We start from the raw sequence: 16,041 nt of genomic DNA on the forward strand, positions 1-16,041 counted from the left end.
AGTGTGTGTGTGACTGTGAGTGTGTGTGACTGTGTGTGAGTGATTTTGTGAGTGATTTTGTGAGTGTGTGTGTGAGTGACTGTGAGTGTGTGTGTGTGACTGTGTGTGAGTGATTGTGTGTGTGTGACTGTGTGAGTGTGTGTGTGACTGTGTGTGAGTGATTGTGTGTGTGTGACTGTGTGAGTGAGTGTGTGAGTGACTGTGTGACTGTGTGAGTGTGTGTGTGTGTGTGTGACTGTGTGTGTGTGAGTGAGTGTGTGTGTGAGTGACTGTGTGACTGTGTGAGTGTGTGTGTGTGTGACTGTGTGTGAGTGATTGTGTGTGTGTGACTGTGTGAGTGAGTGTGTGTGTGAGTGACTGTGTGACTGTGTGAGTGTGTGTGTGTGTGACTGTGTGTGTGTGACTGTGTGTGTGTGACTGTGTGTGAGTGATTGTGTGTGTGTGAGTGAGTGTGTGTGTGACTGTGTGAGTGAGTGTGTGTGACTGTGAGTGTGAGTGACTGTGTGTGAGTGATTGTGTCTGTGAGTGTGTGTGTGACTGTGTGTGTGAGTGACTGTGTGTGAGTGAGTGAGTGTGTGTGTGAGTGTGTGTGTGTGAGCGACTGTGTGATTGTGTGTGTGTGAGTGATTGTGTGTGTGTGATTGTGTGTGTGTGAGTGATTGTGTGTGTGAGTGATTGTGTGTGTGTGATTGTGTGTGTGTGATTGTGTGTGTGTGAGTGTGTGTGTGTGACTGTGTGAGTGAGTGTGTGTGTGACTGTGAGTGACTGTGTGTGAGTGATTGTGTGTGTGAGTGTGTGTGATTGTGTGTATGAGTGACTGTGTGTGAGTGTGTGTGTGTGTGACTGTGTGAGTGAGTGTGTGTGTGAGTGAGTGTGTGTGTGAGTGTGTGTGAGTGTGTGTATGAGTGACTGTGTGTGTGTGTGAGTGTGATTGTGTGTGATTGTGTGTATGAGTGACTGTGTGTGTGTGTGATTGTGTGTGAGTGTGTGTGTGAGTGACTGTGTGTGTGTGACTGTGAGTGAGTGTGTGTGTGAGTGAGTGTGTGTGAGTGAGTGTGTGACTGTGAGTGACTGTGTGTGAGTGACTGTGTGTGAGTGATTGTGTGTGTGTGATTGTGTGTGAGTGTGTGTGTGTGTGACTGTGTGAGTGAGTGTGTGTGTGACTGTGAGTGACTGTGTGTGAGTGATTGTGTGTGTGAGTGTGTGTGTGGGTGTGAGTGACTGTGTGTGAGTGACTGTGTGTGTGTGATTGTGTGTGATTGTGTGTGTGTGTGACTGTGTGAGTGAGTGTGTGTGTGACTGTGAGTGACTGTGTGTGAGTGATTGTGTGTGTGAGTGTGTGTGTGGGTGTGAGTGACTGTGTGTGAGTGACTGTGTGTGTGTGATTGTGTGTGATTGTGTGTGTGTGTGACTGTGTGAGTGAGTGTGTGTGTGACTGTGAGTGACTGTGTGTGAGTGATTGTGTGTGTGAGTGTGTGTGTGGGTGTGTATGAGTGACTGTGTGTGTGTGAACGCTCACGTGGTGAGGTCACAGAGTGCAGGCAACACGTTCATTGAGCTCCAACACACGAGGCCACTGCCCCTCGACAGAATCACGACCTCAGGTGGTGACCACCTCTCTGTGTGTCTCTCTCTGTGTCTCTGTGTGTCTGTGTGTGTCTGTGTGTCTCTCTGTGTGTCTCTCTCTGTGTCTCTGTGTCTGTGTGTGTCTCTCTCTGTGTGTCTCTGTGTGTCTGTGTGTCTCTCTCTGTGTCTCTGTGTCTGTGTGTGTCTTTCTCTGTGTGTCTCTCTCTGTGTGTCTCTCTCTGTGTGTCTCTCTCTGTGTGTCTCTCTGTGTGTCTGTGTGTGTCTCTCTGTGTGTCTCTCTCTGTGTCTGTGTGTGTCTGTGTGTGTCTGTCTCTCTCTGTGTGTCTCTTTGTCTCTCTGTGTGTTTCTCTCTGTGTGTCTCTTTGTGTCTCTGTGTGTCTCTCTCTGTGTGTCTGTGTGTCTCTCTCTGTGTGTCTCTCTGTGTCTCTCTCTGTATGTCGCTCTGTGTCTCTGTGTTGCATGTCTCTCTCTGTGTGGGTCTCTGTGTGGTGAGTCTGTGTGTCTCTGTGTCTCTCTGTGTGTCTCTCTCTGTGTGTCTGTGTGTCTCTGTGTCTCTCTGTGTGTCTCTCTCTGTGTGTCTGTGTGTCTCTGTGTCTCTCTGTGTGTCTCTCTCTGTGTGTCTCTGTGTGGAACACTCCGACTCAGCAGTGACAAGGAGGTGATTTATTGAACACTTTGTTGACGACACTCGACGTTGTGGTTCAGCAACACGACAGGGTGCGGCGTCATGGGTGAGCGAGATTAGTGAGGGTGGGTGGGTGAGTGGGTGGGTGAGTGGGTGAGTGGGTGGGTGGGTGAGTGGGTGAGTGGGTGAGTGAGTGGGTGGGTGGGTGAGTGGGTGAGTGGGGGGGTGAGTGGGTGAGTGGGTGGGTGAGTGGGTGAGTGGGTGGGTGAGTGGGTGAGTGGGTGGGTGGGTGAGTGGGTGAGTGGGTGAGTGAGTGGGTGGGTGGGTGAGTGGGTGAGTGGGGGGGTGAGTGGGTGAGTGGGTGGGTGAGTGGGTGAGTGGTGTGAGTGAGTGGGTGGGTGGGTGAGTGGGTGAGTGGGGGGGTGAGTGGGTGAGTGGGTGGGTGAGTGGGTGAGTGGGTGGGTGAGTGGGTGAGTGGGTGGGTGGGTGAGTGGGTGAGTGAGTGGGTGGGTGGGTGAGTGGGTGAGTGGGGGGGTGAGTGGGTGAGTGGGTGGGTGAGTGGGTGAGTGGGTGAGTGAGTGGGTGGGTGGGTGGGTGGGTGAGTGGGTGAGTGGGTGAGTGAGTGGGTGGGTGGGTGAGTGGGTGAGTGGGGGGGTGAGTGGGTGAGTGGGTGGGTGAGTGGGTGAGTGGGTGGGTGAGTGAGTGGGTGGGTGGGTGGGTGGGTGGGTGAGTGGGTGAGTGGGTGAGTGAGTGGGTGGGTGGGTGAGTGGGTGAGTGGGGGGGTGAGTGGGTGAGTGGGTGGGTGAGTGGGTGAGTGGGTGGGTGAGTGGGTGAGTGAGTGGGTGGGTGGGTGGGTGGGTGGGTGAGTGGGTGAGTGGGTGAGTGAGTGGGTGGGTGGGTGAGTGGGTGAGTGGGGGGGTGAGTGGGTGAGTGGGTGGGTGAGTGGGTGAGTGGGTGGGTGAGTGGGTGAGTGGGTGAGTGAGTGAGTGAGTGAGTGGGTGGGTGGGTGAGTGGGTGAGTGAGTGGGTGGGTGAGTGAGTGGGTGGGTGGGTGAGTGGGTGGGTGAGTGGGTGGGTGAGTGGGTGGGTGAGTGGGTGAGTGGGTGGGTGAGTGGGTGGGTGGGTGGGTGGGTGGGTGAGTGGGTGGGTGGGTGAGTGGGTGAGTGGGTGAGTGAGTGGGTGGGTGGGTGAGTGGGTGAGTGGGGGGGTGAGTGGGTGAGTGGGTGGGTGAGTGGGTGAGTGGGTGGGTGAGTGGGTGAGTGGGTGGGTGGGTGAGTGGGTGAGTGGGTGGGTGAGTGGGTGGGTGGGGGGGTGAGTGGGTGAGTGGGTGGGTGGGTGAGTGGGTGAGTGGGTGAGTGAGTGGGTGGGTGGGTGAGTGGGTGAGTGGGGGGGTGAGTGGGTGAGTGGGTGGGTGAGTGGGTGAGTGGGTGGGTGAGTGGGTGAGTGGGTGAGTGAGTGAGTGAGTGGGTGGGTGGGGTGAGTGGGTGAGTGAGTGGGTGGGTGAGTGAGTGGGTGGGTGGGTGAGTGGGTGGGTGAGTGGGTGGGTGAGTGGGTGGGTGGGTGGGTGGGTGGGTGGGTGAGTGGGTGGGTGGGTGGGTGAGTGGGTGGGTGGGTGGGTGAGTGGGTGGGTGGGTGGGTGGGTGGGTGAGTGGGTGAGTGGGTGGGTGAGTGGGTGAGTGGGTGGGTGAGTGGGTGAGTGGGTGAGTGGGTGGGTGAGTGAGAGGGTGAGTGTATGAGTGAGTGAGTGTATGAGTGAGTAAGTAAGTGAGTAGGTGAGTGAGTGTATGAGTGAGTGAGTGTATGAATGTGTGAGACTGAGTGTGAGAGTGAGTGAGTGAGGAGTGGTGGTGCAGCGGTTAGCGCGACGACATCCCGAGTTCGATTCCCGCTCACGGCCACCGTCAGTGACGACCACCTGAACCGCTCCCTGGGCCTCCTCCCCTAGGTCGACTCAGCCTCAAATGAGTTACCAGCACTGGGGAGACAAAGGCGGCCGGGAGTGGTGGTGCAGCAGTGACGGCAGCTGCTGCTACTCGCTAACAGCACTTGCCCCTACATTCTGTGTGGGCTACACGGGGGAGCTTTGTCTGTGTGTGAGCGTCCACGTCGTTCTGTCTTCGTCATCGTCACCAGAACGGGCACCTGGGGGGGGGGAGGGGGAGGAGGGTGAGAGGGTGGTGAGTGGTGAGTGTAGTGGTGAGTGAGTGGGTGAGTGAGTGTAGTGGTGAGTGAGTGGGTGGGTGGGTGGGTGGTGAGTGTAGTGGTGAGTGAGTGGGTGAGTGAGTGGGTGAGTGAGTGGGTGAGTGGTGAGTGAGTGGGTGAGTGAGTTGGTGAGTGAGTGAGTGAGTCGGTGAGTGAGTGAGTGAGTGGGGTGAGTGAGTGTAGTGGTGAGTGGGTGAGTGAGTGTAGTGGTGAGTGAGTGAGTGGGTGGGTGGGTGAGTGAGTGAGTGGGTGAGTGTAGTGGTGAGTGTAGTGGTGAGTGTACAGAGTGGGTGGGTGAGTGAGTGGGTGAGTGGTGAGTGAGTCGGTGGGTGGGCGAGTGAGTGAGTGGTGAGTGTACAGAGTGGTGAGTGTAGTGGTGAGTAAGTTGGTGAGTGAGTTGGTGAGTGAGTGGGTGAGTGAGTGGGTGAGTGAGTGAGTGGTGAGTGAGTGAGTGGGTGGGTAGGTGAGTGAGCGATGTGAGTGAGTGGTGAGTAAGTTGGTGAGTGAGTGGGTGAGTGAATGTACAGAGTGGTCAGTGTGGTGGTGAGTGAGTGGTGAGTGAGTGGTGAGTGTAGTGGTGAGTGAGTGGTGAGTGGGTGAGTGAGTGAGTGGGTGAGTGTAGTGGTGAGTGTACAGAGTGGTGAGTGAGTGGGTGAGTGAGTGGGTGAGTGAGTGGGTGAGTGAGTGAGTGGGTGAGTGAGTGTAGTGATGAGTGTACAGAGTGGTGAGTGAGTGGGTGAGTGAGTTGGTGAGTGAGTGGGTGAGTGAGTGAGTGGGTGAGTGAGTGTAGTGGTGAGTGTAGTGGTGAGTGGTGAGTGAGTGTAGTGGTGAGTGAGTGAGTGGTGAGTGAGTCGGTGGGTGGGTGAGTGAGTGAGTGAGTGGTGAGTGTACAGAGTGGTGAGTGTAGTGGTGAGTAAGTTGGTGAGTGAGTGGGTGAGTGGGTGAGTGAGTGGGTGAGTGAGTGGGTGAGTGTAGTGGTGAGTGTAGTGGTGAGTGTAGTGGTGAGTGAGTGAGTGGGTGAGTGAGTGGTGAGTGTACAGAGTGGTGAGTGTAGTGGTGAGTAAGTTGGTGAGTGAGTTGGTGAGTAAGTTGGTGAGTGAGTGGGTGAGTGAATGTACAGAGTGGTCAGTGTGGTGGTGAGTGAGTGGTGAGTGAGTGGTGAGTGTAGTGGTGAGTGGGTGAGTGAGTGAGTGGTGAGTGAGTGTACAGAGTGGTGAGTGAGTGTACAGAGTGGTGAGTGAGTGTAGTGGTGAGTGAGTGTAGTGGTGAGTGAGTGTAGTGGTGAGTGAGTGTAGTGGTGAGTGAGTGTAGTGGTGAGTGAGTGGGTGAGTGGTGAGTGTGGTGGTGAATGTAGTGGTGAGTGAGTGGTGAGTGAGTGAGTGACTGGGTGAGTGAGTGGTGAGTGAGTGGTGAGTGAGTGGTGAGTGAGTGAGTGACTGGGTGAGTGAGTGGTGAGTAAGTGGTGAGTGAGTGAGTGAGAGAGCGAGCGAGTGAGTGAGTGGTGAGTGAGTGGTGAGTGAGTGGTGAGCGAGTGGGTGAGCGAGTGAGTGGTGAGTGAGTGGTGGGTGAGTGAGTGAGTGACTGGGTGAGTGAGTGGTGAGTAGCGTTGCTCACCAGCCGATGTAGCACTGGCACAAGTTCTCGTGCGAGGTCGCCTGCTTGACGAGTGAGTGAGTGAGCGAAGTGAGCGAGTGAGTGAGTGAGCGAGCGGGCGAGCGAGCGAGCGAGCGAGTGAGTGAGTGAGTGAGTGAGTGTAGTGGTGAGTGTACAGAGTGGTGAGTGAGTGGGTGAGTGAGTTGGTGAGTGAGTGGGTGAGTGAGTGAGTGGGTGAGTGAGTGTAGTGGTGAGTGTAGTGGTGAGTGGTGAGTGAGTGTAGTGGTGAGTGAGTGAGTGGTGAGTGAGTCGGTGGGTGGGTGAGTGAGTGAGTGAGTGGTGAGTGTACAGAGTGGTGAGTGTAGTGGTGAGTAAGTTGGTGAGTGAGTGGGTGAGTGAGTGGGTGAGTGAGTGGGTGAGTGAGTGGGTGAGTGTAGTGGTGAGTGTAGTGGTGAGTGAGTGGGTGAGTGTAGTGGTGAGTGAGTGAGTGAGTGGTGAGTGAGTGAGTGGGTGGGTAGGTGAGTGAGCGAGTGAATGAGTGGTGAGTAAGTTGGTGAGTGAGTGGGTGAGTGAATGTACAGAGTGGTCAGTGTGGTGGTGAGTGAGTGGTGAGTGAGTGGTGAGTGGGTGGGTGAGTGAGTGAGCGAGCGGGTGAGCGAGCGGGTGAGCGAGTGAGTGGTGAGTGAGTGGTGGGTGAGTGAGTGACTGGGTGGGTGAGTGGTGAGCGAGTGGTGAGTGTTGCTCACCAGCCGATGTAGCACTGGCACAAGTTCTCGTGCGAGGTCGCCTGCTTGACGAGTGAGTGAGTGAGCGGGTGAGCGAGCGAGCGAGCGAGTGAGTGAGAGAGCGAGCGAGCGAGTGAGTGAGTGAGTGGTGAGTGAGTGAGCGAGTGAGTGAGTGAGTGGTGAGTGAGTGAGCGAGTGAGTGAGTGGTGAGTGAGCGAGCGAGTGAGTGAGAGAGCGAGCGAGTGAGTGGTGAGTGAGTGAGCGAGTGAGTGAGTGGGTGAGTGAGCGGGTGAGCGAGTGAGTGAGTGGGTGAGTGGTGAGTGAGTGGTGAGTGAGTGGTGAGTGAGTGGTGAGTGAGTGAGCGAGTGAGTGAGTGGGTGAGTGAGCGGGTGAGCGAGTGACTGGGTGAGTGAGTGGTGAGTGAGTGGTGAGTGAGTGGTGAGCGAGTGGTGAGTGTTGCTCACCAGCCGATGTAGCACTGGCACAAGTTCTCGTGCGAGGTCGCCTGCTTGACGAGTGAGTGAGTGAGCGAGTGGGTGAGCGAGCGGTGTGAGCGAGTGAGCGGGTGGGTGAGTGGTGAGTGAGTGAGCGAGTGGTGAGTGTTGCTCACCAGCCGATGTAGCACTGGCACAAGTTCTCGTGCGAGGTCGCCTGCTTGATGAGGAGCTGCACCTGCGTGGGCACGTCTAGCGTCTCGTCGTGGGAGAAGTCGCGGCCTGGGGGGGCGGGGGGGGGGGGTCAGGGGGGGTCACCCACAAAGTGGTGGTGGTTGTGGTGGTGGAGGTGGTGGTAGTGGTAGGGGAGGTGGTAGGGGAGGTGGTGGTAGGGGAGGTGGTGGTGGTAGTAGTGTAGTGGTAGTAGTGGTGGTGGTGGTAGTGGTGGTGGAGGTGATGGTGGTTGTGGTGGTGGTGGTGATGGTGGTGGTGGTAGTGCTGGTGGTGGTTGTGATGATGATGGTGGGGGTGGTGGAGGTGGTGATGGTGGTTGTGGTGGTGGTGGTGGAGGTGGTGATGGTGGTTGTGGTGGTGGTGGAGGTGGTGATGGTGGTAGTGGTAGTTGTTGTGGTGATGGTTGTGGTGGTGATGGTTGTGGTAGTGGTAGTTGTTGTGGTGATGGTTGTGGTTGTGGTCATGATGGTGGTAGTTGGGTTGTGGCTGAGCAGGACCTGTGAGCTTGTCCCGCACGCGGTTGATGATGGTGATGGCTTTCTTGTTCAGAGCTTCGTGCTGCACAAACCCTTGACCAACTGCACAACCACAACAACCACCACAACCACAACCAGCAACATCAACCACCTTGAACCCCACCCACCCACCATCCACCCACCACCCACCCACACGGCCGTCGTGAACCCCACCCACCCACACGGCCATCGTGAACCCCACCCACACCCACCCACACCCACCCACCCACTCACCCACCCACTCACCCACTCACCCACCCACTCACTCACCCACCCACCCACCCACTCACCCACCCACCCACCACTCACCCACCCACCCACCCACCCACCACTCACCCACCCACCCACTCACCCACCCACCCACCCACTCACCCACCCACCCACCCACTCACCCACCCACCCACTCACCCACCCACCCACCCACTCACCCACCCACCCACCCACCCACTCACCCACCCACCCACCCACTCACCCACCCACCCACCCACTCACCCACCCACCCACCCACTCACCCACCCACCCACTCACCCACCCACTCACCCACCCCCACCCACCCACCCCACCCACCACCCACCCACCACCCACAGGTCCGTCGTGAACCCCACCCATCACCCACCACCCACCCACCACCCACCCACCCACCACCCACAGGTCCGTCGTGATTGACTCACGGAATGACGGCAGGGAGTCTGGTCCAGTGGACCCCAGCTTGGACTGGCTGCTAGCAACCTCCATGCTGTCCATGACGTCTGCGGGAGAAGGGGGGGGGGGGTGATGTAGTGAAGCGTTCTGAAGTGGGGGGGGGGGGTAATGTAGTGAAGTGTACTGAAGTGGGGGGGGGGGGGGGGTGATGTAGTGAAGCGTTCTGAAGTGGGGGGGGGGTGATGTAGTGAAGCGTTCTGAAGTGGGGGGAGGGGTGATGTAGTGAAGCGTTCTGAAGTGGGGGGGGGGGGGGTGATGTAGTGAAGCGTTCTGAAGTGGGGGGGGGTGATGTAGTGAAGTGTACTGAAGTGGGGGGGGGGGGGTGATGTAGTGAAGCGTTCTGAAGTGGGGGGGGGGGTGATGTAGTGAAGCGTTCTGAAGTGGGGGGAGGGGTGATGTAGTGAAGCGTTCTGAAGTGGGGCGGGTGATGTAGTGAAGTGTTCTGAAGTGGGGGGGGGGGTGATGTAGTGAAGTGTTCTGAAGTGGGGGGGGGGGTGATGTAGTGAAGTGTTCTGAAGTGGGGGGGGGGTGATGTAGTGAAGTGTTCTGAAGTGGGGGGGGTGATGTAGTGAAGTGTTCTGAAGTGGGGGGGGGGTGATGTAGTGAAGTGTTCTGAAGTGGGGGGGGGGGGTGATGTAGTGAAGTGTTCTGAAGTGGGGGGGTGATGTAGTGAAGTGTTCTGAAGTGGGGGGGGGGTGATGTAGTGAAGTGTTCTGAAGTGGGGGGGGGGGGGTGATGTAGTGAAGCGTTCTGAAGTGGGGGGGGGGGGTGATGTAGTGAAGCGTTCTGAAGTGGGGGGGGGGGGTGATGTAGTGAAGCGTTCTGAAGTGGGGGGGTGATGTAGTGAAGTGTTCTGAAGTGGGGGGGTGATGTAGTGAAGTGTTCTGAAGTGGAAGGGTGATGTAGTAAAGTGTTCTGAAGTGGGGGGGGGGTGATGTAGTGAAGTGTTCTGAAGTGGGGGGGGGTTATGTAGTGAAGTGTTCTGACGTGGGGGGGGGGGTGATGTAGTGAAGCGTTCTGAAGTGGGGGGGGGGGGGGGTGATGTAGTGAAGTGTTCTGAAGTGGGGGGGGGGGTGATGTAGTGAAGCGTTCTGAAGTGGGGGGGGGGGTGATGTAGTGAAGCGTTCTGAAGTGGGGGGGTGATATAGTGAAGTGTTCTGACGTGGGGGGGGGTGATGTAGTGAAGCGTTCTGAAGTGGGGGGGGTTATGTAGTGAAGTGTTCTGACGTGGGGGGGGGGGGGTAATGTAGTGAAGTGTACTGAAGTGGGGGGGGGGGGGGTGATGTAGTGAAGCGTTCTGAAGTGGGGGGGGTGATGTAGTGAAGCGTTCTGAAGTGGGGGGAGGGGTGATGTAGTGAAGCGTTCTGAAGTGGGGGGGGGGGGGGGTGATGTAGTGAAGCGTTCTGAAGTGGGGGGGGGGTGATGTAGTGAAGCGTTCTGAAGTGGGGGGGGGGGTGATGTAGTGAAGCGTTCTGAAGTGGGGGGAGGGGTGATGTAGTGAAGCGTTCTGAAGTGGGGCGGGTGATGTAGTGAAGTGTTCTGAAGTGGGGGGGGGGGGTGATGTAGTGAAGTGTTCTGAAGTGGGGGGGGGGGTGATGTAGTGAAGTGTTCTGAAGTGGGGGGGGGTGATGTAGTGAAGTGTTCTGAAGTGGGGGGGGGTGATGTAGTGAAGTGTTCTGAAGTGGGGGGGGGTGATGTAGTGAAGTGTTCTGAAGTGGGGGGGGGGGGTGATGTAGTGAAGTGTTCTGAAGTGGGGGGGGTGATGTAGTGAAGTGTTCTGAAGTGGGGGGGGGTGATGTAGTGAAGTGTTCTGAAGTGGGGGGGGGGGGTGATGTAGTGAAGCGTTCTGAAGTGGGGGGGGGGGTGATGTAGTGAAGCGTTCTGAAGTGGGGGGGGGGGGGGTGATGTAGTGAAGCGTTCTGAAGTGGGGGGGGTGATGTAGTGAAGTGTTCTGAAGTGGGGGGGTGATGTAGTGAAGTGTTCTGAAGTGGGGGGGTGATGTAGTAAAGTGTTCTGAAGTGGGGGGGGGGTGATGTAGTGAAGTGTTCTGAAGTGGGGGGGGGTTATGTAGTGAAGTGTTCTGACGTGGGGGGGGGGGGGTGATGTAGTGAAGCGTTCTGAAGTGGGGGGGGGGGGGGGTGATGTAGTGAAGTGTTCTGAAGTGGGGGGGGGAGTGATGTAGTGAAGCGTTCTGAAGTGGGGGGGGGGGTGATGTAGTGAAGCGTTCTGAAGTGGGGGGGTGATATAGTGAAGTGTTCTGACGTGGGGGGGGGTGATGTAGTGAAGCGTTCTGAAGTGGGGGGGGTTATGTAGTGAAGTGTTCTGACGTGGGGGGGGGGGGTGATGTAGTGAAGCGTTCTGAAGTGGGGGGGGGGGGGTGTAGTGAAGTGTTCTGAAGTGGGGGGGGGGGGGTGATGTAGTGAAGCGTTCTGAAGTGGGGGGGGTGATGTAGTGAAGCGTTCTGAAGTGGGGGGGGGGGGGTGATGTAGTGAAGCGTTCTGAAGTGGGGGGGGTGATGTAGTGAAGTGTTCTGAAGTGGGGGGGGGGGGGGTGATGTAGTGAAGCATTCTGAAGTGGGGGGGGGGGTGATGTAGTGAATCATTCTGAAGTGGGGCGGGTGATGTAGTGAAGTGTTCTGAAGTGGGGGGGGGGGTGATGTAGTGAAGTGTTCTGAAGTGGGAGGGGGGGGGGTGATGTAGTGAAGTGTTCTGAAGTGGGGGAGGGGTGATGTAGTGAAGTGTTCTGAAGTGGGGGGGGTGATGTAGTGAAGTGTTCTGAAGTGGGGGGGGGGGTGATGTAGTGAAGCGTTCTGAAGTGGGGGGGGGGGTGATGTAGTGAAGCGTTCTGAAGTGGGGGGGGGGTGATGTAGTGAAGCGTTCTGAAGTGGGGGGGGGGGTGATGTAGTGAAGCGTTCTGAAGTGCGGGGGGGGGTGATGTAGTGAAGCGTTCTGAAGTGGGGGAGGGGGGGGTGATGTAGTGAAGCATTCTGGAGTAGGCGGGTGATGTAGTGAAGCGTTCTGAAGTGGGGGGGGGGGGTGATGTAGTGAAGCGTTCTGAAGTGGGGGGGGGTGATGTAGTGAAGTGTTCTGAAGGGAGGGTGATGTAGAAGTGTTCTGAAGTGGGGGGGTGATGTAGTGAAGCGTTCTGAAGTGGGGGGGGGGGGTGATGTAGTGAAGTGTTCTGAAGTGGGGGGGGGTGATGTAGTGAAGCGTTCTGAAGTGGGGGGGGGGGGTGATGTAGTGAAGCGTTCTGAAGTGGGGGGGGGGGTGATGTAGTGAAGCGTTCTGAAGTGGGGGGGGGGGGTGATGTAGTGAAGCGTTCTGAAGTGGGGGGGGGGGTGATGTAGTGAAGCGTTCTGAAGTGGGGGGGGGGGTGATGTAGTGAAGCGTTCTGAAGTGGGGGGGGTGGTGTAGTGAAGTGTTCTGAAGTGGGGGGGGTGATGTAGTGAAGCGTTCTGAAGTGGGGGGGGGGGGTATGTAGTGAAGCGTTCTGAAGTGGGGGGGGGGGTGATGTAGTGAAGTGTTCTGAAGTGGGGGGGGGGGGTGATGTAGTGAAGTGTTCTGAAGTGGGGGGGGGGGTGATGTAGTGAAGCGTTCTGAAGTGGGGGGGGTGATGTAGTGAAGTGTTCTGAAGGGAGGGTGATGTAGTGAAATGTTCTGAAGTGGGGGGGTGATGTAGTGAAGCGTTCTGAAGTGGGGGGGGGGGGGGTGATGTAGTGAAGCGTTCTGAAGTGGGGGGGGGTGATGTAGTGAAGCGTTCTGAAGTGGGGGATGATGTAGTGAAGCGTTCTGAAGTGGGGGGGGGGTGATGTAGTGAAGCGTTCTGAAGTGGGGGGTGATGTAGTGAAGCGTTCTGAAGTGGGGGGGGGTGATGTAGTGAAGCGTTCTGAAGTGGGGGGGGGGGTGATGTAGTGAAGCGTTCTGAAGTGGGGGGGGGTGATGTAGTGAAGCGTTCTGAAGTGGGGGGGGGGTGATGTAGTGAAGCGTTCTGAAGTGGGGGGGGGTGATGTAGTGAAGCGTTTTGAAGTGGGGGGGGGGGGGGTGATGTAGTGAAGCGTTCTGAAGTGGGGGGGGTGATGTAGTGAAGCGTTCTGAAGTGGGGGGGGGGGGTGATGTAGTGAAGCGTTCTGAAGTGGGGGGGGGTGATGTAGTGAAGTGTTCTGAAGTGGGGGGGGGGGTGATGTAGTGAAGCATTCTGAAGTGGGGGGGGGGGGTGATGTAGTGAATCATTCTGAAGTGGGGCGGGTGATGTAGTGAAGTGTTCTGAAGTGGGGGGGGGGGTGATGTAGTGAAGTGTTCTGAAGTGGGAGGGGGGGGGTGATGTAGTGAAGTGTTCTGAAGTGGGGGAGGGGTGATGTAGTGAAGTGTTCTGAAGTGGGGGGGTGATGTAGTGAAGTGTTCTGAAGTGGGGGGGGGGGGGTGATGTAGTGAAGCGTTCTGAAGTGGGGGGGGGGTGATGTAGTGAAGCGTTCTGAAGTGGGGGGGGGGGGTGATGTAGTGAAGCGTTCTGAAGTGGGGGGGGGGGGGTGATGTAGTGAAGCGTTCTGAAGTGCGGGGGGGGGTGATGTAGTGAAGCGTTCTGAAGTGGGGGAGGGGGGGGTGATGTAGTGAAGCATTCTGGAGTAGGCGGGTGATGTAGTGAAGCGTTCTGAAGTGGGGGGGGGGGGTGATGTAGTGAAGCGTTCTGAAGTGGGGGGGGGTGATGTAGTGAAGTGTTCTGAAGGGAGGGTGATGTAGAAGTGTTCTGAAGTGGGGGGGTGATGTAGTGAAGCGTTCTGAAGTGGGGGGGGGGGGTGATGTAGTGAAGTGTTCTGAAGTGGGGGGGGGGTGATGTAGTGAAGCGTTCTGAAGTGGGGGGGGGGGGGTGATGTAGTGAAGCGTTCTGAAGTGGGGGGGGGGTGATGTAGTGAAGCGTTCTGAAGTGGGGGGGGGGGGTGATGTAGTGAAGCGTTCTGAAGTGGGGGGGGGTGATGTAGTGAAGCGTTCTGAAGTGGGGGGGGGGGTGATGTAGTGAAGCGTTCTGAAGTGGGGGGGGGGTGGTGTAGTGAAGTGTTCTGAAGTGGGGGGGGTGATGTAGTGAAGCGTTCTGAAGTGGGGGGGGGGGGGGTGATGTAGTGAAGCGTTCTGAAGTGGGGGGGGGTGTGTAGTGAAGTGTTCTGAAGTGGGGGGGGTGATGTAGTGAAGCGTTCTGGGGGGGGGTGATGTAGTGAAGCGTTCTGAAGTGGGGGGGGGGTGATGTAGTGAAGTGTTCTGAAGTGGGGGGGGGGGGTGATGTAGTGAAGTGTTCTGAAGTGGGGGGGGGGTGATGTAGTGAAGCGTTCTGAAGTGGGGGGGGTGATGTAGTGAAGTGTTCTGAAGGGAGGGTGATGTAGTGAAATGTTCTGAAGTGGGGGGGTGATGTAGTGAAGCGTTCTGAAGTGGGGGGGGGGGGGGTGATGTAGTGAAGCGTTCTGAAGTGGGGGGGGGTGATGTAGTGAAGCGTTCTGAAGTGGGGGATGATGTAGTGAAGCGTTCTGAAGTGGGGGGGGGGTGATGTAGTGAAGCGTTCTGAAGTGGGGGGTGATGTAGTGAAGCGTTCTGAAGTGGGGGGGGGTGATGTAGTGAAGCGTTCTGAAGTGGGGGGGGGGGGTGATGTAGTGAAGCGTTCTGAAGTGGGGGGGGGTGATGTAGTGAAGCGTTCTGAAGTGGGGGGGGGGTGATGTAGTGAAGCGTTCTGAAGTGGGGGGGGGTGATGTAGTGAAGCGTTTTGAAGTGGGGGGGGGGGGTGATGTAGTGAAGCGTTCTGAAGTGGGGGGGGTGATGTAGTGAAGCGTTCTGAAGTGGGGGGGGGGGGTGATGTAGTGAAGCGTTCTGAAGTGGGGGGGGTGATGTAGTGAAGTGTTCTGAAGTGGGGGGGGGGGGGTGATGTAGTGAAGCATTCTGAAGTGGGGGGGGGGGGTGATGTAGTGAATCATTTCTGAAGTGGGGCGGGTGATGTAGTGAAGTGTTCTGAAGTGGGGGGGGGGTGATGTAGTGAAGTGTTCTGAAGTGGGAGGGGGGGGGGTGATGTAGTGAAGTGTTCTGAAGTGGGGGAGGGGTGATGTAGTGAAGTGTTCTGAAGTGGGGGGGTGATGTAGTGAAGTGTTCTGAAGTGGGGGGGGGGGGGGTGATGTAGTGAAGCGTTCTGAAGTGGGGGGGGGGTGATGTAGTGAAGCGTTCTGAAGTGGGGGGGGGGTGATGTAGTGAAGCGTTCTGAAGTGGGGGGGGGGGTGATGTAGTGAAGCGTTCTGAAGTGCGGGGAAGGTGATGTAGTGAAGCGTTCTGAAGTGGGGGAGGGGGGGGTGATGTAGTGAAGCATTCTGGAGTAGGCGGGTGATGTAGTGAAGCGTTCTGAAGTGGGGGGGGGGGGTGATGTAGTGAAGCGTTCTGAAGTGGGGGGGGGTGATGTAGTGAAGTGTTCTGAAGGGAGGGTGATGTAGAAGTGTTCTGAAGTGGGGGGGGTGATGTAGTGAAGCGTTCTGAAGTGGGGGGGGGGGGTGATGTAGTGAAGTGTTCTGAAGTGGGGGGGGGTGATGTAGTGAAGCGTTCTGAAGTGGGGGGGGGGGGGTGATGTAGTGAAGCGTTCTGAAGTGGGGGGGGGGTGATGTAGTGAAGCGTTCTGAAGTGGGGGGGGGGGGTGATGTAGTGAAGCGTTCTGAAGTGGGGGGGGGGTGATGTAGTGAAGCGTTCTGAAGTGGGGGGGGGGGGTGATGTAGTGAAGCGTTCTGAAGTGGGGGGGGGGTGGTGTAGTGAAGTGTTCTGAAGTGGGGGGGGTGATGTAGTGAAGCGTTCTGAAGTGGGGGGGGGGGGTGATGTAGTGAAGCGTTCTGAAGTGGGGGGGGGGTGATGTAGTGAAGTGTTCTGAAGTGGGGGGGGGGGGTGATGTAGTGAAGTGTTCTGAAGTGGGGGGGGGGTGATGTAGTGAAGCGTTCTGAAGTGGGGGGGGTGATGTAGTGAAGTGTTCTGAAGGAGGGTGATGTAGTGAAATGTTCTGAAGTGGGGGGGTGATGTAGTGAAGCGTTCTGAAGTGGGGGGGGGGGTGATGTAGTGAAGCGTTCTGAAGTGGGGGGGGGTGATGTAGTGAAGCGTTCTGAAGTGGGGGATGATGTAGTGAAGCGTTCTGAAGTGGGGGGGGGTGATGTAGTGAAGCGTTCTGAAGTGGGGGGTGATGTAGTGAAGCGTTCTGAAGTGGGGGGGGGTGATGTAGTGAAGCGTTCTGAAGTGGGGGGGGGGGGGGTGATGTAGTGAAGCGTTCTGAAGTGGGGGGGGTGATGTAGTGAAGCGTTCTGAAGTGGGGGGGGGGGTGATGTAGTGAAGCGTTCTGAAGTGGGGGGGGGGTGATGTAGTGAAGCGTTTTGAAGTGGGGGGGGGGGTGATGTAGTGAAGCGTTCTGAAGTGGGGGGGGGGG

At 57.2% G+C, this 16,041-nt stretch overlaps 1 protein-coding gene across 1 annotated transcript in view; it reads right to left on the reverse strand.

Annotated features, from left to right (window-relative positions):
- Positions 1 to 3,874: 3,874 nt before the first annotated feature.
- The window catches only part of LOC144954924 (serine/threonine-protein kinase mTOR-like), a 14,966-nt gene continuing 2,799 nt past the window's right edge, over positions 3,875 to 16,041 (reverse strand). Inside the window, exons 3-6 of the mRNA XM_078885299.1 lie at positions 8,586 to 8,663; positions 7,897 to 7,977; positions 7,342 to 7,447; positions 3,875 to 4,353 (exon numbers count right to left, since the gene is read on the reverse strand). Of these exons, the coding sequence (XP_078741425.1) occupies positions 4,338 to 4,353; positions 7,342 to 7,447; positions 7,897 to 7,977; positions 8,586 to 8,663 (281 nt within the window). The 3' untranslated portion in view covers positions 3,875 to 4,337. The remainder of the gene's footprint in view (positions 4,354 to 7,341; positions 7,448 to 7,896; positions 7,978 to 8,585; positions 8,664 to 16,041) is intronic.

The sequence above is a fragment of the Lampetra fluviatilis genome, unplaced genomic scaffold, assembly GCF_964198595.1.
Source record: "Lampetra fluviatilis unplaced genomic scaffold, kcLamFluv1.1 SCAFFOLD_1044, whole genome shotgun sequence".
NCBI classification, from domain to species: Eukaryota; Metazoa; Chordata; class Hyperoartia; order Petromyzontiformes; family Petromyzontidae; genus Lampetra; species Lampetra fluviatilis.